Here is a 23,165-nt window from a genome sequence, read left to right on the forward strand (position 1 = left end):
AACTTTGACCCTGTTTTCCATTGACAATCTCCCATTGTGAAAAGAGAAAAAAGTTTACTGTTTTTTTCTTCCCTCATCATTTTTTTTATGATTTACTTTTGAGATTTTTTGTTATTTTATGAGTTTCCAAAACTTATAAAGGAAAGTATGCAAGCTGTTAAATAAGGTTGCCAGGTTTGTAGATTTCATAATGAAAGTATTATTTGCGATGATTTGAGCATTACTTAATCCAAACTGAAAGTTTTGGCCAATTATGGCCTTAAAAGTCGATTTGATTTGAGCGTTTCTGCTTTGTTGACGCATACTTCTCATTTGTCCCTACCGCCGGGTTTTTTTTTTTTTTTTTTGCCGGACCTGAAACGAGACCAGTAAGGGCAAATTGTACATTTTAACTGTATTTACATTCCTCTGCTCTGAGGAGCAATTTTCTCGCTGTGGGGGGAACACCGCAGCCAAACAATGCCTCCACTAACTCACTGCGAGATGTTTCCGCGTAGAAAAACAAGCTCTTTGAACCGCTGTCTGCTCTAAATCGGCCCGTTGAGGAACGGACGCCTGCAGTTTGGGCGCATGGAGCAGCGTTTAAATGTGAGATGTAGGTTTATATGCATCAGTAAAGCGCTCAGCGGTCCTGCTCGGCCTTCCACGGTGGCGCTCTTGTGACGAATATGTTGTTTATGCGTCCCCGCTAACTTCCTCATGATTTGTACCGTAGGTTGTGTTGGAGTTAAAAAAAAAAAAAAAAGAAAACCTCTTGGGGGTTTTTGTGGTAAACATTTTGTAGCTCGGCGCCCAAGTTGGAATTAATGGAGTATTTTGGGGGCGTTGGCAGAAATGCATCGTGGGATCCTGCGGCGAGCGAAGCAACAGTTGTTTTTTTTTTTCATGGATTCCTGGGATGGAAATAAACCATCAGTCTGCATCCACATGTCGCCCGCGTCGGCTTTAATGGGAAACGGAGGCAGTGTTGGAGGAAGCGGGGGGGCGTTTTGGGGTGTATGTTAAACGGGAATGCTCGCAGGCCGCCGCGGCGGGACCATATGGACCGGGGCTGCTGGAGACCGTCGGCGGGGGCAGCGTGGGGGGAGAATGTTACACATTGGCTGTGAATGTTGAGATGGGGCCAGTGTTTCACTCACACAGCTCTCAAATGCCTCTGTACAGTGTTCCCCCTCCTTTCATCCCTCCCGTTCGGCCTCCCCCTCTTTCCTCCTCCAATAAATGATCCTTTTGTTCGGGTGTTTTTGCCGCGGTGGGCTGCTGGGCCTCAGCAGGGCCAAGACCAATGGACTCTCCTGAAACCTTATTCTCCTGCAGTCTGTAATTTGCGTCCTTTGTGTTCTGTGTGCTTGTTTTTTTTTCCCCCCCTCGTCTTCCTCATTATCGCTGCGCTTATATCCTTCTTTGTTAACGCCGTACATTATTTGTCCTCGTTTGACACGGAGGCTGATGGATTTTTGACATTCCTTCTCCTCCCTTCTCTTCACTACACACACTATTGTTCAGCAAATTTTCCTAAAAGGAAAAAAAAAAGCCTTGTCTTTTTGCCACTCGTCCTCCTCCTCTTTCACATTGTATCTCGGCCGGGCCATTCTTTAAACGCTTGCAGAGTTGTTCTAAAATAGATCGCAGCGCCGAGACGAGGTCCCTCAGCTCCAGACCGAAACAGAAATGAAACAGAGATCCTCTGCCCGTCCACGTGGATCCTGCCAGGGTTTTTCTTTTTTTTTCTTTTTTCAAGTCTTCATTTGGACTGTAATTACCGAGTTTTCTTTTTTCGGCGAACAGGCACCGGCTTGTATAGGAAAAGACTTGTGTGTATGTCTCTGGGGTGCGTTCTTTTGGCACGGAGGGCCAAAGGCTAAAATTGAACATCAGTAGTGGGACGTGTGCCAGAAACATTCTTATTGGACAGCTGTTATGTAATATGTGCCGGGTAAAAATAACCCCGTGATTTAGATAATGAGGCAAAGCAGGGTGAGCAGCTTCACTCTGAATCATCTCTTCTTCCTCTTTTTTTTTTTTTCCATGAAAAAATTTGATGTAAATTAAATTAAAATCACACGGAGCGAATATGAAGAAGTGAACAACTCTTAAAAATCTGGATTATTCTCCAGCGTGTGATAATAATTGACCCAAAAATATGAATTTAAAATGAAATCGGCCACTCTCTCCCTCCATCTCCATTAGAGAGTGTCTTTATTTGCGCTTCCAGCCGTCCCTCAGCAGCCGCTCTTTGTATTTCTTTACCATCTGGAAGCGACTCTTAATGCCAGTCTCAAAATAACTTGTAGCTCTTTAAACCCTTGCTCCCAGGAGACGCCGCTTCCCTCATGAGGCCGAAGTTTCTGATGGGAAGATCCAAATATTATCTGTGCCTCAGAAGCACGGTAGTCGCCGATAATCGACCTCGTCAGGAATTTCAATCCCGAGCCTTGTTTTTCTTTGGAGCCTGGCTCACATGAGTGTTGTTGTTGACGGTGTGCGGAGGTGAGAGAGTTTACATTTGTTTACCGCCGCCTAATTGGGCAAAACTCATGCATAGCTGACCAATTGGATCAGTAACGGCGGTTTGTGTGCGAGCACTGCTCAGTCCTGCACGGTTCGCGTTTGCTCGCATATTCTACATGCGCACAATCGCACATCCCCAGACAGGGACTAGAATTAAAATGTCTGTCTTCTTGCAAAAACCTTGAAGAAGTTGAACTCGTCTCCTGCTGTGAAATATGAATTATGAAACATCCCCTCCATCCCTCACTTGCGTTTTCTTTTTGTTGCATCAAAAAAATGCAACAAATTACTCAACACTGTGCTTCGTTTGACAAATCTGCTCAAATCTCTGCAACCGTGTTGCTAAATTTGGTAAAAGGTCCCTCAGTGTTGGACCCTTGTCCTTCTTACATGAGACTGCTTTCAGAAACCAGCGTAGAGACAGTAGAATGGAATTTTTCTGTCTTAAATTGATTTTATCTATTGGAAATTAAATGTCTACAATATTCGTGGGAACAATTTGCACATAAGAGAATGAATTCACGTTGGAGTCGGATTCGTCCTCCGTTCAGTGACATAAGTAAAAGCAAGTAGAATTTATTTATATAGCGCTTTTCACAGGTCAGCCGTCACAAAGTGCTTAACAGTGGTAGAAAAATCGTATAAAGACCAGAGATATAAAGATAAAAGAACGTTCAACAGAGCATATAACGCATAAGATAAGAGATCGTAAAACATTGCACGGTACATAAAAGCAGAGCGATAAGAAATACAGACAGTCCATACGGCCGAGACAACGCTGCGTCAGTGTGATTGTCACATAATTCTGAATGCGGTTGGCTGCTGCACAGTTAATGCATTTGCTCTTAACTCTTTAGTTTTTCTGGTTTGTTTTCCTCCCCGAGGCTCTGATTTAAATCCTTCATCTGGTCCTAAAATGAGTTTTTTGTGTGCAGTTTCCACATTTTGGCGGTCGACCTCTCATGTGCAGAGTAATGCAGAAGACCGTCAAGTTTATTAACGAAAGAGGGTTTTGTTTTTGCTCCGTTGTGACTTTCCATCGTAGCTTCTTGGGTGTGATTAAAAGGATATAAATAAATCTAAGATAAGACTTCATTTAAACTGATCGTAAAAGACACGGTGAGCCAATGCACCAACTTTAAAACCTTAATAGTTTCAAATCCGTGCATTTTAGAGAGAACGCAAGCAGGAAAAACATGCAAACTCCACAGGGAAGGGCTCTCCGAAATCCCGCCGCTGTGCTGGCCGCTCGCCTCGACGGCCGAAGCCTCTGGGCCTTCCTGTGATGCAAATTAAATTTCACGTAGCTCAGTTTCCCCTGGTGCACGGCTGGAGCCTCCGCCCCTCTGCTCCCGACCTGCGTCTGACGGGACGTGTAATCCCAGCCTGCACTGGGTCACGCTCGCAGCACTAGTAGTGTTACGTAAAGCGCGACCACGCGGAGGGGGAGGGGGGGGGGGGGGGGGGCATGACCCCCCTGAGGAGGAGGGTGAGGCTCAGGGCGCGCTGTGTATGCTGTGTATCTGCGATGTTTGCGCGGAGCGCCGCAGGCGGATTGAGCTCGCGTCTGCGCGGCGGCGCTCGGCTCCGCTCACATCAGGGATGCGGGAGACGACGGCACATGGTGTGTGGTTTAAATGCATTCCTGCCTCAAAGCCTGCTTATTTATTGTCAGCCGTCGAATTACTCGGAATATCTGGTCTCAGCCGCTCGTTGGCCTCCCATGTTTCCCTCATTTGAATTCAACAGTTGTATAATCGACTGTCTGGACGTGAAAACAGAACAAGGTGGGAGGCGCGCTCTGCATCTTATCATTACATAATCCATATTAGGATGGAAATTAGCTCGAGTTTCTCCGCGCTGCGAGCTCGGCTTTCCCTCATTACCCTAATTACGGCATTATACAACTCCTGCGGCCCCCCGGGGACGACGCGGGAGAAGCTAGACGAGGACATTAGACAGACCTGGGTCCCCCCGTCGGGCGCGGTAAACACGCGCCAGATATCCGCTTATTGACTGTTTTCCCTCATTTTTGCGCGGCGTGACGGAGCAGAGAGCGTCCGGGGACTTTCCTTTGAAGACGGCGTCAAGGCTGCGTCCTTCTCTGAAGTCCGGCCCGCCTTGTTTGGGTGGTCTCTTCTTTCCAGGGAGTCGCCCGACTTGCATTACGGAGAGCAACAACCCGGCGCTGTTTGGGCTTTGGCAGGCTGCTGAAGGTTGTGTGTGTCTGTCCCCACGCTCGTGTGTGTGTGTGTGTGTGTGTGTGTTGGACGACTCGAAGGCCATCGTCTCACTACAAAACCCCTCGCCTCGGTTCAATTAGGCGAATCCGAGGGCTGGAGGGGTAATCCGCCGCTGATTACTGAACACACACACATACAAACACATGGCTTTGTGATGGATGATCAGGCTCTGTCACACACACACACACACACACACACACATACATACACACGCATACGTCCACACTCCAGCAGTGGAGACCGCTCTGCGAGTCTGTGAACAGCCGCAACACATCTGGAGGCATCATGGGAAATCCTCGCCGTGAGAAAGCAAGGCGCTTTACACACACCTGCCAGACAGGCGGAGCGGAGGTGAGGCGAGGTCAGCGGCGTCGGGGGGGGGGGGGGAACGGGCCGGGTGTTTGCCTCGGCCGCAGACTCGCCCGCTCGCCCAGAACCAACGCAGCTACTTTTCATCACCTTTGATAATCTTGTTTCCTGTAAACCTCCGAGTTTCTGCGTAATCTGCGCTCACACAGCTCAGCCAGTCTGCAGCAGAGTTTTCTTTATTTTTCTTCTTTTTTTTTCCTTTTTTTTTCCTGCAAGGGGGATTATCCCGGTTTTGGAAACACACTTTGTTTTGAGGCATTTGATGGCTTTTGGGTTTTGACGTTCAAACAGAAGGCGTGCATTGTTCAGGTAATCATAACAGCGGGAGGACGGCTCACGCTTCGCATTGTGTGGCGCCCGAGTCTCGACAGATTAGAGATCCACTTGTGCGTCATGAACTCTCACATGTTTCTAAGTCTGGACGCGGCTCGGTAATATGTTTGATCGGCTGCGGCTTCCTAGAATGAGCTGATATCTCCGAACCTCGGATTCTGCCATAATATTAATATTTTCCACGCTTTTCTGAATTAACAATGCAAACAGTTACTTTTAGCCTTTTTCATTAAGATAAACACTGATCTGTTCGATATAATTAAAGCCATATTTAACCAGGATGTATGTGGAAAATGTTGATTTCCAGCCAAAACATCCAACTTTAGATCTGACATCAACAGTAATATCGTGTGTATGGAGACTTCAGTTAAATCCAGGTTTAATTATGACACCGCAAAATAAAACGCAGCCCACATCTAGAAGTTTTCACCGTCCAATAAAGCGTAGAAAAAAAAAACCCAACAGCACCGGCGACGAAGGAAATGAAAAAACCCTCTTTTAACTTTAAGAGATGCGGAACACCTCCGGAGTTCGGAAACGATATAGAACAAAAAAAGGAATGAATATAAGGAGAAAAATACAGGGATAGAGATAGAATGCTTTCTGCGTGTGTGTGCGTGTGTGTGTGTGTGTGTGTGTGCGCTGGTGGTGTGTGACGCAGGTCGGTCAAGGCCTGGAGAAGAGGAGTCGCTGAAAACAAACCCAGGCAGGTGATAATGTAGAAACACTGAGCCATGAGTGTGTCATCGCCACGGCAACACACACACACGCACACGCATACACATTTCCCTTAGTAATAAACAGCTTTTAATTGTATAATGTTTGCTTTTCTCATCTTTCTCTCCAACTTGATCCAAATAAATTAGCTGAACCTGTAATTATGAGGTTCCGTCTTCAGGGTGGAAATTTACCTCTCCTCCTCCCCGCTCCATTCTTCATCACTTTTGTTTCTTCTTCGCCTCTCCTTTCTTTTCAACATCCTCCTCCTCTTTTCCCCGCCCTTTGATCGTCCGCTCTCCGACGGTCAGCGGCGCCTCTAACGAAAAGGCTTTTTTTGATGCCTGTCGAAATGAGGCGAATGCTGACGGTCTGAAAGGCAAACGCGGAGCAGCGGCGGCAAACGTGACGCACGCAGAGCCGCGGAGCCGCGAGGAATTTCCATAGAGACGCGGGTATTTACGGCGCGGCGCGGCTCCTCTGCGGTAGAGACGGGCGCGCGGCGGTTCAACAAGTGTGCGGGGCGACTGTGTGGCGACACAAAGACGCACAATGACCAGCGGACGCGGCGGAGATTTAGTCTCCATTCATCCGGCGGAACCAAATCCTCCCGTTTCCTCTGCGCTCTGACGCTGCAGTCGGGGGAAGATTAGTCTGCGGACCACAGCCGGTGTCTGACACACACAAACGCACACACACACACCTGGATCCCGCCCGTCAAACTCGGTTCGATATTACAGATTCACAAATTTCCCAGTTAAGTGCACTAATTTTCCTTCAAAAATGGATGTATGACGTTTAAATAGACATTAATACACACTTGCAGCGGTGCTGTTAACCTCTGTGGGGTCAGCTGCTGCTGCTGCTGCTGCTGCTGCTCTCCACTGAAGCACACTTGTGCAGATAATCGGCACTGAGCAACGGGGCGGGACGTTTACCAGAAACGCAAAACCACCACGCAGAATTACAGTCGATTCGGGGAGAAAGTCCCGGGAAGTAGCATCCCCATGATCCCTTGCTCTGCCTCCCGTCCAGCGTGACCTCGGCTGACCGCTGCGCTGGACGGCCTCCGTTATGAACCACGTTGATGTGACACATACGCCGAGCGGTTACACATCTGATGGCGATGTTGATAAAATGCGATCGGCCCGGTTGCATTGGCTGAAGCAGATCTGATCTGAGCCACACAGGAATACAAAACAAAAAACAAAACAAAAAATCAGAATTGGGTCACTTCTCACTGTCGGTGTCAATGCAGCCTTTGTCTTGCCGGGTTAGTCACACATGAGCAGTCTGGAAATGACCTTTATTGATATTCTCCGTTGTTTCGGTGCCGAGTCCTGGTGCTGAGCATCGAGGCTCCGAGACGTTGAGGTTTTTCTAAATAAACAGTCGGGCCCACCCTGTTCAAGGACGCCGCACAGCAACGAGTGAAAAGGTCGTTGGAAAGACTCCAGAAAGGCTGCGGAGCCCACAGAAGCGATTGTAATCGCACCTCGTCCTCCCCCGCGGCGTGACGAGATAATGAAATACTTCAGCTTTATTTATGTGGTACCTTCGTTTTTTTTTTTTTTTTTTTATAGCTGTTTGGGAAGAAAGATGCAAAACAGCCGAGTTCAAGAAAACTTCTTCAACTTTACCTGGAAGACCTGAGCGAGTAACGCTGTAAATAATGGAGCGTGAGCTGTCCTGAAGTGAGAAACCCGCCGGTCTAAGACTTGTATTTGCAGGTTTGGAGCCTTTTCCGAGTGTTTTCTGGAGGCGTATTGGAAGAAAATGTTCAGTGAGAGAGATTCTGTCTGGCAGAGTGGCTTCAGGGGGAAAAAGAAAAACCTTTCATATCGCCGACCTGCGAAGAAAGGATCTGAGAAAGATTGATTGAATGTGACGGAGTGATCTGCAGTTGATCTGGATGTCTTTCAGCTTGATAGAACTTCCACTTCCTCGCGTTTCGGAGCCGGCCGCCAGAGTCTGGTTCGCCGCTCCAGGCTCGGATCTCCGTGTTCTTTTTCCACAGCTTCTCTGGAAAGTCGTAAAGTCGGTGTAACTCGGAGCGAACGCACGGCGTGCCCCGGTGACGTCCGCGCATTACGCACTGCCCGCCACATGTGAGCTGACCGCGAGCGCCGGCGCCAGGTGTGAACAGGCTCCCGCTGTTACTCCTCCTCCGCCGCCCTCATTAATCCTCCAGTTCCCTCCGTCCGACACAATGGCCCAGCCGGGGGTTAAACAGTTTGCTCAAGGGATGGTAATTAGGCGGTGAAGCGGCGGCTCGGCGCTCTGGTCGTGTTCTGACCGACCGCTGCCTCGTTCGCATGCAGCAGCACGGAGGCCGGCGAGGGAATCGTATTGGCAGCTTGGTCAGTCAAAGAGGCGCCGCCGGACGGACTGCACGTGTGTGTGTGTGTGTGTGTGTGTGTGTGTGTGAGAGTGTGTGTGTAGCTTGAGGACTTTCAAGCCTTGAACTCGTCGTCAGGTGTGACAGAACAGCGATCGATCGCCGCACCTGCACGCGCCTCCCACAAGTCCTCTGGTTTGTTTTGTTTGTCGGCGCACGCAGGGAAAAACACACACATGCTTTACGCGCACGCACGTGCACGCCCCCGCCCCGAGGCCCGGGGTCGTCTTTCTCTTAATAAGAAAAGCTCAAAACGGATCATCCAATCAGCTCTCAGGAAACGAGGATCAGCCAGAAGCTTCTCAGCTAATGGCCAGAGTAACCTTCGCTGACCACGCACACTCACACACTCACACACACACACACACACACACACACACACACACACACACACACACACTCACAGAACTCCCTCTCTTTTGTCAATACTGTTCTGCTCATTCTGCTCCTGAACAAAGCCCCCGGGTCCCGCCGCCTCTCCTCCTCTCTCCCTTCTTCTCCTCCTCTTCCTGCCTTTTCTCTCTTTCCAGGCAGACGTTTTGTTTGCTCTCTTCTTTCATTCTCACGCCGAACTCCTTCTTTTTTTTTCTTCTTCTTCTTCTGTTTTCCCTCCTTTCTCACCGTCATTTCATGCGAGCCGTGTTTGAGCGGATGAATGAAGCCCCCCCCCCCCCCACCCACTCCGTCAGACGTGACAAACACTGCGTCATTTCATTTACTCAGATCAGAGGAGAGATTTTTCCTGACTTTCAGAGCCGGTTTGCATAAATAAACATCTTTTTTTTCCCCCCCTATCAGGTGTATTCAGCACCTCTGAGCATGTTTTAGTCAAAGATTCAAACATTTAGTCCTCGTCTGTTGCAGCGTGAGAAGATTTGAACACCAACTTCAATCAGAAAAGGCTTCAAATGCAGGGAAAAAAATGGGAGAATTTTGAAAAAATTTCCATCTTTGCAAAGCAAAACTTGTTGCATTTAAGTTGGTGAATTTGCGAGACTGGCTGTTTCCAGTTCTCTGTGGCAGAAAATAACTTTGTGTGAATTATTTGCATATTTCAGTTTCTGAGAAACACTTTCAATCAGTGGAAGCGATTCTTCACGCCGTCTCTTCTGAAGGTTTGAGCTTTTGAAGCCTCGCGCAGTTGCGGAAGGGTTTAAATCCGAGCCGCGCCGAGCAATCGGGCAACAAATGCGGAAGCCTAATCTTTATTATTTAGTTTATAAAGTCAGAAAACGTGATGCATATTTAAATGAAGACGTCGTTCTGCAGTGGACACGTGCTCCTCTGGCCTTCTTCAAGCCTCCGTTGATACTCGGCTCCCTCCAGTTGTTTAAAAACTGCGCCACTCAGATAATAGAGATAAAACTTGTTGCAAATCATTCTAAGAGGCTTTTTTTTTTTTTCCCTTCCCTGGCGCTGTGGACCTGCGGCGGCTGTTTATAGCCTGGCACGGCGGCGCGACAACAGAAGAGCGGCAGAGCCCAAATGTCAGACGTTTGATTCACACCGGCTCCACCTGCCGCACGCCGGCCGGGTTCCAGTCTCTTTACAATAACCGCGGAGCCCTTGAGCACAGCTTTATTTTAGTTAGATGATAAAATGCGTTGCATTTAAGCCTGAACTCAGGATACTGAGCCACCGTCTCCTGCCTAAAATGGTTTCAAACACTTTTCCGTCCTCGTCACTTTCTCGTCTTTAACATTTTTCGGGTGTGAGTATTTCAGGTTCCACCGCCTCCTTTACTGCTGTTTGCTTCGCTCTGTATGTACACATTCCCTCCAGTGTGTGTGTGTGTGTGTGTGTGTGTCTGGCGCCGTGCCAGCCCCCTGTACGAGCATGATCCTGGCTACAGAGCGCTGATTGTGCGCTGTGGTATGGGATGTATGCCGGGCGCTGCCGAAAAGAGCGGAGCAGCCACCCACCGACCGAGAGGGGTGACTGAGTGCAGAGGAGGAGGAGGAGGAGGAGGAGGCGCTGCCTCCCTCCTTTCACACACTCATTCTTATTTGTCTCCCTCCCTCCTCGTACACTCTCCCAGGAAAGTATTTGAGCTTCTCTTTATGCTTTGAGTTTTTTTTTTTTTTTTTTTTCTTCTTCTTTGCGTTCTTCACACTCTTGAGTTTGTTTCCGGGCCAATCAATGAATCTCTTTCCCCCTCACACACACACACACACACACACACACACACACACACACACACACACACACACACACACACAAACACACACTTTTCATCTATCACAGGTGATTGTGTCGGTGTCAGTGTCGCGGCGGCGTTTCGCCCCACGCCTCCGCCATGATCTGTGTGTGTGTGTGTGTGTGTGTGTGTGTGTGTGTGTGTGTGTGTGTCCTACCGAGTGTGTTTGGGCGGTTCGGCATCACTCAGCCGCCGCCGCTCTAACCGGGTTTGTCTGTAAAGAGCTTAGCGCCGCTGGGCCTTGCTGAACGCTAAGCTGATTACCGTCCACTAACCAGCCACTTCTCACATGGAGGCCCTGTACGTGTGTTGTACCTCTGTGTGCCTGTAATACTGTTTATTTGTGTGTGTGTGTGTGTGTGTGTGTGTGTGTGTGCGGTGGGATTTGCGGGGCCGGTCAGGTGGTCTAAGGAGGTCGTGAGCGGAGGGGTCGGACGCAGGGGTCAGCCCGAGTGCTGACGCTGACAACGAGGTGGGAATCCGGTTAAGGCCCCTGCAGCAGGGTCAAGTTATTCTCAGAGGAGACGCCATGAAATCCCTTTTTTTTTTTTTTTCCCCCTCCAGTTCCTTCAGGCTCTGCCAGTGAAGCCTCACACCGACTAGACCGCTTGAACTGGGTCCAATGAAGCCGTTTTCAGGGCTGTCTCGTCGGTTCATTGGTGCCTCCGTCATCAATCCGACGCCGGGTCTCCGCTCGGCGCTTCGAAAACTTCAGTTTTTCGGCCGCTGATTCCCTTTATCGGTGTGTTATTCATGGCCTCTGCACAATTACTCTCCGATCCAGTGCACCTTCAGAGCGGCCGGGGTCCCCCACCCCCCCGCACGTCAGGGTCGCCTCGTCAGCTCACACACACAGACGCCACTTTTTACTTTCTCTTTACAAACATATGGCCTTTTGAAATATTCTAATATTACAAGATACTGTAGTTTTAGTTCCGTTTAAGTTAAAATGATTGAGTGCAATGAATGAAGTGTGTAATAAATACATAAACTTTTTCGGTTTTCGTGGAAAAAACATGTATTATATGAAAGTTTCTTTGAAAATTGAGATTTCTTCCTCAGCAATGCTACCAAATCTTAATAACTTCCAGCGTGTCACACATTTTGTAGCATGAGTTTCTCAGTATCTTCTAAAAATACACAGTATTATTAGAAAAAAATAAACTGCCAGATACTAGAAGTTGATGATTTCCTGGAAAAAGAGGCTGAAACTCTCACTCCTTGCACATTTTTTATTCTAAAGCTGCAGTAAAAGTGTTAAAACCAGCGGTGGTTTGTTTGCTTTGGGTAATAATTAAGAAATAACTTGAAACTTGCTTTCAATTTTTCCGTTTTTTCCCCCATAATTAAGAAATTTAACATGCTTTTTTGTTCTTCTTTTGTAGTTTTTTGCTGTTGACTTGAGGAAAAAAGGTAGTTTTTCTTTTTTTTTTTGCAGAGTGGGAGTTGGGTTTGTGCGTTTCTCATGCTTGGAATTGGAGAAGCGAGCGTGGCAGGACCGGTGGGGCCGTCTCTCAGCGCCGTATGGATTGCTCAACTCTTGACTGCCGAAGGGGGGGGAAAGCTGCAGGCTTTAAACACACCCAGCGCTCCCTTCAGTTACCTAATCCTGACATATATCGACCGGGGTCAACGAACTCCGCCGCTCCGCTCGCCGCGATCAGGAAGCCGGGCCGCTGGAGAGTCGAGAACACGAGCTTCGTTTCACAGAAACGGCGTTTTCCTGTCGTCATACTTGGACCAAAAGCTGTAGATTCACCCTGTGGCTGTGTGTGTGTGTGTGTGTGTGTTTGCACAAAACAGTTACCTCCATCAATCACGCTGCAGACGTCTAAATATGAAAATTACAGCCTGCGGGCCCCCGACCGAGCACTTTCCCCCCCCCCAGATGCGATCGTTTAAAGTTTTCTGCTCGGTAACGGAGGGAGCAAACAGCACTTCGACCCGCCTTACGTAACCGCCGGCGCAGATCGAACCGAGGAGCGGCGATGTTTGCTCGCCGCTGCCATTATTGGCCCGAGGACGGTCGTTAACCTTTAGAGCGGCGCTTCACCTCCGCGTCACCTCGGCGCAGCCGGGCCTCCGCCGGCCGGCTAACAGCTTCCTGTTGCTCTGTGGGCTGCTTTTTTTTTTTTTTTTTTTTTTTTTTTTTTTTTTTCTTTCTTCATTAAATTACCCAAATTACTGCCGGGAACAGGATTTCAGTGTGTGTCGTCAAGGCAGTGGGGAACATGAGGCTTCTGAGCGGAGTTAAAGAGATGTCCCTTTTTTTTTTTTTTTTAATTATTATTACAGTTATTATTATTATTGTTATTATAGTGACGGCTAGTTTGAAACTAGTTATCTGTTTAACTTAACTGTCGTTATGATTTCATGTGTTTATCAGAGTGAAGCCAATCCGAGGACAGCCTCCAGTTGTTGGCATTGAAAACGCATTTTCTTTTGAATTCCGCAGCTCGGCTTCGTGTTTTATTCCCCCTCGACTCGCCGCTCCGCTCCGGCGGTATGCGCCATGTGCCTTTTTTTTTTTTTTTTTTTTTTTAATGTGGCAGATTTTAATGGCGTGGAAAACCACACCCGTCCGGAACCAGGCGGCGACGCGCCGCCCCGAACTTTGAAGTGCCGAATTTGTGAGCAGTCCGCACGTCGGCTTGTGTTCCTCCACGTGTGCGGCTGAAAGCGAGCGGCGAACACGTGTTCCCGGTGGGTTCGAGCCGCGGCCGTGTGTGTGTGTGTGTGTGTGTGTTTCTCGTCATGCTTTCTTCCTCTTTTCAATTCGAGGAACGCCGGCCGTCAACACAATGTTCTCCTGCCTCTCCGCGGGCGTCACGCCTCCCGTCCCCGACATTAGCGGCCTCCGCCGAGAGGAAATGAAATGTGTTTAACCGTCGCGCTCGCTCATTAGTCATACCTGCTCCAGGAACAAACAAGTGGAAGGAAGGGACGGACGGACTGAGATGTGCCTCGCGCTCTACATCGCTGTTTACTGCTTACGCCGGTAATAAGACTGTTCGGATTCATGGTCGGTGTGCGGGGGAGCGCTATAGGAAACGTGGCGTCGTCTCCTCTCCACGTGCGCCGGGGTTTCCGGTCGTCATGTGGACGCCCGAGCGGGCGGAGGCGATGGCGTCGGCGAGCGGCGGAGGCCTCCTCGGAGTTCAGCGGGATGCTGAATGTGAATGGGGAGCGGCGGCGCGGCCGTGCGTCACACGGCGGGGCGTCACGTCCGCGGCGGGGGATCGGGTTTCAGCAGATTCGATTCTTCTTATCCGTTTACCGTCGATGTCTCCGGGCAGGTTGAGTCAGTAAAACGAAAGATGGATCTCTAAGGATAAAAAAAAAACTATTTGAGTGATTGCAGTAGCTGTATTTCAACTCCAGTTCAAACTATCTCCTTGTGAAGTTAATATATTTTCCTCATTTGCTCACAGGCCTAATAAATCCCAGACCGGGACCGAGCGCGGCTCGCTAATCACCATCAGCTCCCGTCTGCTGTAAATCAGAGCTGCGTTCAGAGCCACTCGCTGTGGAATCGTTTCAGAAACGAAGCAAACTCGCTTTTTCCAAACTCATCCTGAGGGAGGATCCTTCTAACTCTTTACAATCAGAATTTGTGATTGACGGAGTGATTTCATGTCTTCTTTTCTTGATGCGACTGTTTTGTCCTGACCAGTCGGAGACGTCGGTAATCCCACAGCCGTGACACGAGCCAGCACTCACACACACACACACACACACACACACACACACTCATTTCCCAGCACCTTGTGGTTCGTTGACTCACACGTTACACACCAGTGTTGTCGTCTCGCTGTTGTTCATGCTGCTGTTTTAAGTCGCTTTAACTGCTCGCCTTTCTTTCTTCTTTCTTTCCGTCCTGACGCTGCTGTGCTTCTCACGGGACCAAACCACCGGTTTCTCATGTTTTAGTCTTTTCCCGCCCGTCACATCGACTCCACATCAGCGGAGTGTTTTCCAGCCGTGCCGCTGCGTCGACAGTCGGCGTTATGAAGCTGCAGTTGTGTTTTCATTTGACCTCCAGTGGATTTTTTTTTTTATTTTTTTGGGACTGACAAAAACTGCACATTGACCTGGACAGACTGTGGAACTCCCGTTTGGGAACTCCGGGTTTAATTTGAGGGTGTTTGGCTCCATTATGGTCCAGCGGTACATCGGCCCTGTCATCGTCTTCCTCCGGTCTTCAAATACGCCGTAAAACGGCTCCTCCTCCGAAGTACACAACGCACACTGCAGATGATCGCTTCCAAACAGCATTAAAGTTTCATGCATTGATTTTTTTTTTTTAAGTTACCTGCAGACGTTAGAATCCAAAACAAGACTGAGAATCCTCTCTGCCGGGACGTATTATCACCTGATAAATGTTTTTTTTCCTCCCTTATGTGGAGACGAGGAGGCGGCGAGAAGCGGCGTTGCTACCGGAGCCTCTGAGGTCCGCGGATAAATATTTGCTGTCCGTTGGCCAAGTCTGCAGTCTGCCCACAGTTGGAGATCTGTCCTCACACACACACACGCACTCCATAGCACCTACACTCATATGTTCGTGGCTGCGCCGTCAGTCTGTCACACTCGTCCGCCTTGTTTCCCTGAAACGCCGCGCGGCGCCTATTGAAGCAACACGTAGGAACCTGAAACGGCGGCGGCTGTTGCTGCACGGCTCGGCAGCGGCGTCGCTATTAATAATCACACAATTCATCATCGGGCCAGAGCCGAGGCCAGGAGCTGTCGTGCGAGCGCACCGACACAGCAACACCAAGGAACACAGCCTGGCACCGGCTCCTAAACACACCGGGGGACAGTGCTTTCCAAACGCGGCGCAGATTCGACGCCGCCGGCTGCCAAACTCTGCTGTGTTTTAATGATCCAGAGGTTTCCGAGTTATCATCTGACTCCGCCGAACGCTCGCAGACAGTCCAACGACTCCGAGTCGGGCCAGTTTAGCAGGAAAGTGAGGGACTCATCTATTATTTAAAGTCATATCCCGGCAGAAGGAGGCTTTCAGCGAGACCCTGGAAGAGTTTTCTCTCTCCTTTCTCCAGGTGATTAAGTTCTATCAAGCAGATCTCCAGATACGATACAAGGCAACAGAAAATCACCGCAAATATCCAAATCCCCGCGGCGCGCTAACCTGACAGACAGGAAGTCATTTTGCAACATTACTTGAAACGTTATCGCGCGGTGCCAGATCGTATTAGCCCGGAGAAATGTTCTCATGTGCCTCCAAAAATAACTTTGAAGAACGCCACGCCCAACGGTCCTCATCCAGGATTTATGCAAAACGTGAAGCGGAGCTCGAACAAATGCTCCCATTGTCATTTTCCGTCCATGTGGATGTCCCTGTATTCACGATTGTTCGTAATTGGTCGTATTGTTCTCTGAATCTGTGAGTTTTCATTAGAAAAACAGCCAACAGCACCCACTAGTGGCCCCGACATGAAAACTACATCGTTTTCAGAACGTTACAGTGTACATGCAAAACTCTCCTGATACGGAACCTGTTTTCACTTGAAACATCGTGGCGTCACAGTGGCTGTCAGCGTTTTTCGTGCTCTGTTATTTTAAACCCGGCTGACGAAATTGAAGCCAGCAAAAAAAAAAGCATGCCAAAGCAGAAATCGCCCCTCTGGCTGGATTTCGCTTTTGTGACACCGGAGTGAAGCAAGAAGTGGACCGGCGGCTCTGTCGCTCAGGCGCCTTTCTTTCTGAAAGATGTCGCAACAGCGTCTTGTGTTCCATTTCGTTTGTGCGGCCGCGTCCAAGTTCCAGCGGCGTTCCTCGAACAGCCTTACCGAGAAGTGAGGACGCCTTCTGCTCATGCTATCGCTCCATATATCATTTCAGCACCAGACACCGCCCCCCGTGCGTGTGTGTGTGTGTGTGTGTGTGTGTGTGTGTGTGTGTGTGTGTGTGGGTTCAGTGGGGCTATCAGCAGCAGCAGAAAGTGGCAAAACTGGTGGAGCGACGCAGACACAGAGAGAAATCGCCGTTCAGAATCAGCCAAGAGGCGGAGAATGGACGAGATGCCGTTTCCCACAATGCTTCAGTCCCTGCCGTCCGCGGCGCATTGTGTCTGGTCCGGGTACGGGACGTACCATGTCACATTTCAGTGCGGTCGCCAGCGTGTGTCAGCCGAGGACGGCTCTGGCGTCTCTTGGCGGTCCCAGGCGAGGGGCTTCCGCTCGGCGGCGAGTGTTTCTGGGTGGACGTGCGTCTTCCCGTCCCTCCAGGCGCTCTTGACTTTCAGACCTGCAAGTCAGACCGTTTCATCACAAACCATACATTTTTTTTGCAGCTATGGTTGTTTAAACAACTTTAAATACAGTTTTATTGGCACTTAAAAAAAAAAAAGAAAGGGTATTGCCCTCTTATCTGCAGCGGTGGGGTCAAAGGTTAAGCTGTAACTGGGGCAGGCACTGACTCACTGCTTTGTCGCCGGCATAAAGAAGACAATGGCACTTTTTCCCTGACAACGTTTTTTTTTTTTTTTCCTGCTCACATGAGCTGAAAAGATGCAGCTACTGGTCAGTTTTATCGCTGATAGTTTAGAGAATTTGCCTCCCAGTGAGGGAAGATTTAGGGTGAAGTTGAAATTTATTTACTTCATGATCAGCATTATTTGTTTTTCTCGGAAATTTAACATGAGTTCTAACATTTTTATATTGGGAAGGGATTTAAAAAAAACAACCGATACCATCAGACGTCGAACTGTATTTAAAACCATTCAGGAATTTTCTTTCTTGCTTTCTCCAACTTGACGATAAATTTGATTTGGCTCCGTTTACGCCACAATGTTTCAGGTGAAAACTGGAAATTTTCTTCTGTCTTCATGAAAATGGAGCATTTTTTTAAAAGTTCCGCCTGAGGAGCTGTTTCCAGTGGCTTCCAGCATCATTGACGTATAAACGAACCCCTGAAATTTAGCAAAAGTTTTGAGTTTTGGGTCCCCGTTCGTTCCCCACCGAGCCGCATGGCGGGAACTTCCAGATGAAGTGACGTCTGGTGTGTGTCTCACGTGTGTGTGTGAGAGGACCCTCGGCCCCGTCGCCGTCCGCCACGGCGTCCTGAACGTACACAATGCGCCCTTGGATGAAAAGCTTGCGGCGTGTCTGCTGATTGACGGCGGCGGGGTTAAAGAAGGGGTAGAGAGGGTGTGAAGCTGTAATGAGCACACACACACACACACACACACACACACACACACACACATTACCTGTCTCTCGACACGCGCTGCGCTCTGAATGCACGGGGATTTATAGGCGGCTGTAAACGGGAAATGTGCTGCGTTCACGGTTCTCATGATTCAGATGTTTATAATGATTAAAAGCTTCCGCAGAGTGTCGCCGTTCTCATCACCCTCTCTTCTCAGTCGCTCCTTTTACCGAGCTTTTACTTTATTTTCCAGTGTTGCTCATGCCGTTGCCGCAATCCTCCACCACTTTATCACATCCTGCATGTTGACTTGCGATCACGCAGCCTTTTTTTTAAGCTTTCTTTGTGTTCATTCAGACTGTGTGGCTCCTCGGAGGAGGCAGCGTTCACTTTTGGCCGGAGGCACGGACATATTCCGGGAACTCGTTTTCTTTCGAGCGTGGCCGAGGTTGTGCTTTTCAGGTCGACCGACAGACGGTTTCCTCCGTAGAGGTTAATACACAGACCTACCTGCAGGTAGCGGTTATCGAAATGCGCCGTTTAGAGCTGGAGGTAAGCTGTAGTCAGGGTCCGAACATTCTGTCTTCATAACTGACCGACTGTGTGGCGTCGGCGGCAGAAATGAAGTGAGGCGACACAGGAGCTGAGCTGCAGATGGCCGGCGTTGGTTCCTTCTGTCTGCAGCTGTCTGGACGCCGGACTCCGGCTCCTGTTGCACCGTTTTGCCCACGTTTCCGGCCACGGGTGATTTAATGGAATCAGGTTTAATACCAGAGGAGGAGCTGAAGAGTGAAAATGTGCTGCCATGGTGGGAGGAAAAAAAAAAAAAAAAAAAAGGATGATTGGAGGGATTTTCGCTTCCTTAATTCTTTAACGACCTCTAGAAGGAACCTGACTGGCAGGTCAAAGGTCGGGTCAGGTTGGCGTCGAAAGGAATGTGGAGGCTGGAGCCACGCCGTTGTTTTGGCTAACGATAGTTGCACGATATCAGGTGAACGTGTGAGAACTTTTAGTATCATTTACAATAAAACAAATTAGGGCTGTGATTGAAATCAATCAATACAAACTATTGGAATAGTTTCACGCTGCTCATAGTATATAATATTGTGATCATGAAAAATTAACATTATGTTTCTGCATCCTCAGCGAACAAATTACCAAAGCAAACGTCCAAAATCGTCCTAATTAAGGCTTGAATCCAGCGATCCTCTGAAGTCCGCGGTGGTTTTCCGTTGTTTCGCTCCGGCCCGTTCCTCTTATTGCAAACATATGATGAACTCTGATACCTCCAGAGCGGCTCGGCCCGAGTTCCTAGAAAACACCACGACGTAAGAGACAAACCGACTGACCGGTGGACTCGCTGACTCACAGCACCGCGTTGCTAAGGCCGGCCCGGTGTGTGTGTGTGTGTGTGTGTGTGTGTGTGTGTGTGTGTGTGTGTGGGAGCCAGAGCAGCTGGAAAATGACAGGCTGACACACTCAATTTACGACCAGCGGACAAGGTGGCTTTCAATTTTAGGCAGCCCTCAACTGAGACATCACATAGACCCAGACTCTCCTAATTACACACACATACGCACACACACACACAGGAGTGCATTTATTGGCAAGACGGGGCCTTCAGCAGCAGCTCGTCCTGTCTGAAGAGAGAAAAGACGATCATACAGTTGCTATTATTTTTACATTGATTTGCCCTCAGATGGAGACAGGAAAACAAGGCGAGGACACAATTCAGTATTGACTTAAAGGCCGTGTGTGTGTGTGTGTGTGTATGTGTGTGTGTGAGTGTATGAGTCATTAAGTTGAGACAGTGGAGGGTTATTTAGCATTTTCTTCTGTGTATAATTTCCTACGTCTGTGCCGGAGAACGGTCATTATTAAGTGAATGTCATCGGCGTAATGATAGCGTGCCGGTGTGTGTGTGTGTGTGTGTGTGTGTGTGTGTGGCACGTCACCGGTGTGCGTCCTGCATGTCGTCTCTTCTGGATTTCTCTCTTGTTTTGTTGTTTTGTGTTCTGGGCCCGTCGCGGCTCGGCCGGCCGGCCGGCGGGCACCGTCTGCTGGGGGGCTAAATATAGCTCACTGCACCAGGAAGAAGGCAAACCGGGGAAGAAAGAAGAGGGAGGGGCGTAAATATAGAGTACCCTGGTGCAATTAGAGAGTCCAGAGCTGCTGGGAATTTTTTTTTTGGGGGGTGGGGGGGGGGGACGAGACGGGGAACTCTCTCCGAGCCTGCTCTCTTTACCGGCTCTGTGCATATTTTATTTTGGCAGCCGGAGCGCCTCCAGTGAGAGTCATCAGAAAGTAACCCACTTTAAGAGCTCCTAATAATCTCCACCGCTGTCATAATCCGGTTTTCAGTCCAAAACCGTGGAGGGCGCCGCTTTGCATCTCCACTTCGCTCTTTAATTAAACACTGCAGCGAAAACTGCAGTTCTTATATAATGGAGAGTGAGACGTTAACGTGAACATCTGCTTCAGAGGCCGGACAGACGGGTTACCTACAGGCTACAGCCGGTCCAATAAAACGTGTCAGAGCTGAGCAGCGGTGGCAAAAATACGGTACGTCAGGGAAGAAAAGAGGTTAAATAGGTTGCATTCCCTTCACCAAATGAAGGGAAGGGAAAGGGAGGTTGAACCGTAGGACGGCGGGCGGCTCCTGCGGCGTGACTGATGGCAGGAGTGGCGTTTTTACGCGTACCTGCGCTCTCACATGTCAGACATAATAGCGACGCACTTAAAGCGCCAGACAGGGATCTGCTTGCGTGTTTTTTTTCTCCACATCTCCTGTTCTGCCACGCACACACACACACACACACACACACACACACACACACACACACTGTGTGCCTGTAGCAGTCGGTGTCCTCACTCTCCTTCCCTGCTGTTCCCGTTATCGCCTCCCTCCGGTCTGGATCCCAGAGTCTTATTTCCACCCTGTTTAGTCTCGCTGCAGATTCGCGCTGTGTGTTTTAGGGTTACGGCGGTTCCCGGGGTGATAAGCACACACACACACCGGTATCTCACATCACACAGAATTAGCGTGATAAGACAGCGATGCCGCATGAACATGTCATAACATTTATTTCTTCCCCATATCGGGAGTTATTGTTTATTCATCATCTGAACCATTCTTTCTTTCTGTGTGTGTGTTAACAGAGTGCTGATGTCGGTGTGTCGTCCTTGGGGAAAGCGGTCTGGCCCCACTCGGAGCACGTCAAAGCTCCGCCTCCTCCTTCAGCGACGGCCAATCACGTGGAGCGAGCAGCCCGATCGGACGCGGCCCAGAAGCACTTTGACAGAGACTGATGGAAAACTTCTTTTCTTCTTCTTCTTCTTCTTCTTCTTCTTCGCTTTCATCTAGTTGGTTGTGGAAACCAACAGGGATGTGTGCCAAATGACATTCTGACAAAGCTATTTGCTGTTCTCATTCCTTGAGTGAAAGCCAATCAGAGACTTTAACAATACTGAGAACAGTGTTTTTTTTGGTTCGTTTTGTTTTTTTTTTTTCCCCTCATCGATAAACTCTTAAGCTTATTGAGTAAATCAGTGGCTGCCGCGCGTGTTGAAAAAGAAAATATATAAATGTATGTATTTGCTCAGAAAGTGCCTCGTTTTCAGATTGTAGCCATGTCACAAAGCTTCAGCCGAAGCTTCGGGTTTTATTTTTCTGCGCTCGATTTGATGTTAGCCACTCGGAACGTGAGCGACGTGGGAGGAAGCACCGGTGTGAGCTCGTGCTGCGTTCACGTCATAACGGATGGGACTCTGCGTTTTCACGAAGTCGATTGATTAGAGGCACTTAATCGAGGTGTGTGTTTGTGGAGAGGCGGCGTCGTTTCTGTCTCACACACATCCCTCTTCACGCAGCGGGGAAATGGGAGCGTTTCGCCCGGGGAAAGTCCCCCCTCTGATTTAGGAGTGTTCACATGCGAACAGGCAACATGCTGCACCCCCTCCCAAAAAAAGGGAGAAAAAAATTCCTTCTTATTACCTAACACAATTCAAGTGAAGTTCATGAGAAGCACATTGTTTATGCACTTTGTCTCTCCGCATTTTGATCTGCTCGTGTTTTTCGGAGCCGCAGTAAACTAGGTCGTCTGGGCCTCTGAAGTCGATCCCGGGGTGGGAAGGGTGCGCTGTTCCCTCCTGCTGTTGTCAGTTTTTCTGGCACTTTGCAACCTATAAAAAAAAACAAAAAAAAAACAAGTGCGTTGTTTGGAAAGCTAACGTCGACGGATGAGGCCGTTTCGGGGGACGTGAGAAGAGCCTGATCACGTTTGGATCAATTTCCTCCACTCAGGAGGTTGAAACGTTCCCGTTTTCCAGTTTCTTGTGAAGACACAAGAACTCATGACTCACAATAACCTTTAGGGTCCGGGTTTAAAAACCCAGATTAGCAGCGGTTTGGTGACGTCCCACAAACACAAATAAGCCTAAAACTTTTCATTCTAATGAATCCGTTACGACATGAATGCAGCATAACGTGGAAATACGATGATAATAGTGATGATTATGGTACTAGCAAAATGCTAGCCTTCCTTTCTACTGTGATAAATACTAGCATAGCTGCTGTTGGCTTGTTTCAACATGTCCGTTCTCTAAAAGTCTTTCTTTCTTTCTCTTTCTCTGCTTACATTCAGAACTAAACAAGCCATAAAGTGTTGAAGCGAGAGGCTTGAAACAGCATTGGCACTTGGGTCAGGGGAGAATAGTAGTTTACTAGCTGGCTGAAACCAATTAGATCAGATTAGCATATTAGCATTGGTCCCAGGACAAAAATTTACCGTCCTGCTGTAACTACAGCTCAGGGTTCGACCCCCCCCCCCCCCCTCGATACAGAGCCAAGCAATCCCATTAGTGGCTATTAGCTCTTGTCACTTTTGTCTGGTGTAATCCCCATCATCTCAGGTGCTAAATAACATGCGGTACGGAAAAAGCCGAGGGCGGAGACCCTATCTATAGCCATGCTAACGCTAGCGCTGCTGCTCGCTCTGGGAAAAAGAAAAAAAAAAGGGGGCTCAGGTCTCATTTCAGCTCAGTTTGTTCTTGCAGTACCAAACATTTTAATCTTTTTTTAAGCGTTTTGCTTCTAAACTGGTCAAACTCAAAGTGCTTTAACACTTTTCTGTCTCCTTCCTCTTTTCCTGCCCGTCTCTCTGCTTGGCTCTTACTCTCGTCTCTGCTATGCATCAGCACTTAAGTGCCTGTCCAGTCTGTGTTTCTCTTC

At 48.8% G+C, this 23,165-nt stretch overlaps 1 protein-coding gene across 1 annotated transcript in view; it reads left to right on the forward strand.

The window, feature by feature from the left end:
- Positions 1-22,195, forward strand: part of LOC115408716 (insulin receptor substrate 1-B) — a 36,445-nt gene extending 14,250 nt beyond the window's left edge. The window contains exon 4 of the mRNA XM_030119607.1: positions 21,095-22,195. Coding sequence (XP_029975467.1) covers positions 21,095-21,102 — 8 coding nt within the window. The 3' untranslated portion in view covers positions 21,103-22,195. The remainder of the gene's footprint in view (positions 1-21,094) is intronic.
- Positions 22,196-23,165: the final 970 nt, after the last annotated feature.

This window comes from Salarias fasciatus, chromosome 3 (genome assembly GCF_902148845.1).
Source record: "Salarias fasciatus chromosome 3, fSalaFa1.1, whole genome shotgun sequence".
Lineage (NCBI taxonomy): Eukaryota > Metazoa > Chordata > Actinopteri > Blenniiformes > Blenniidae > Salarias > Salarias fasciatus.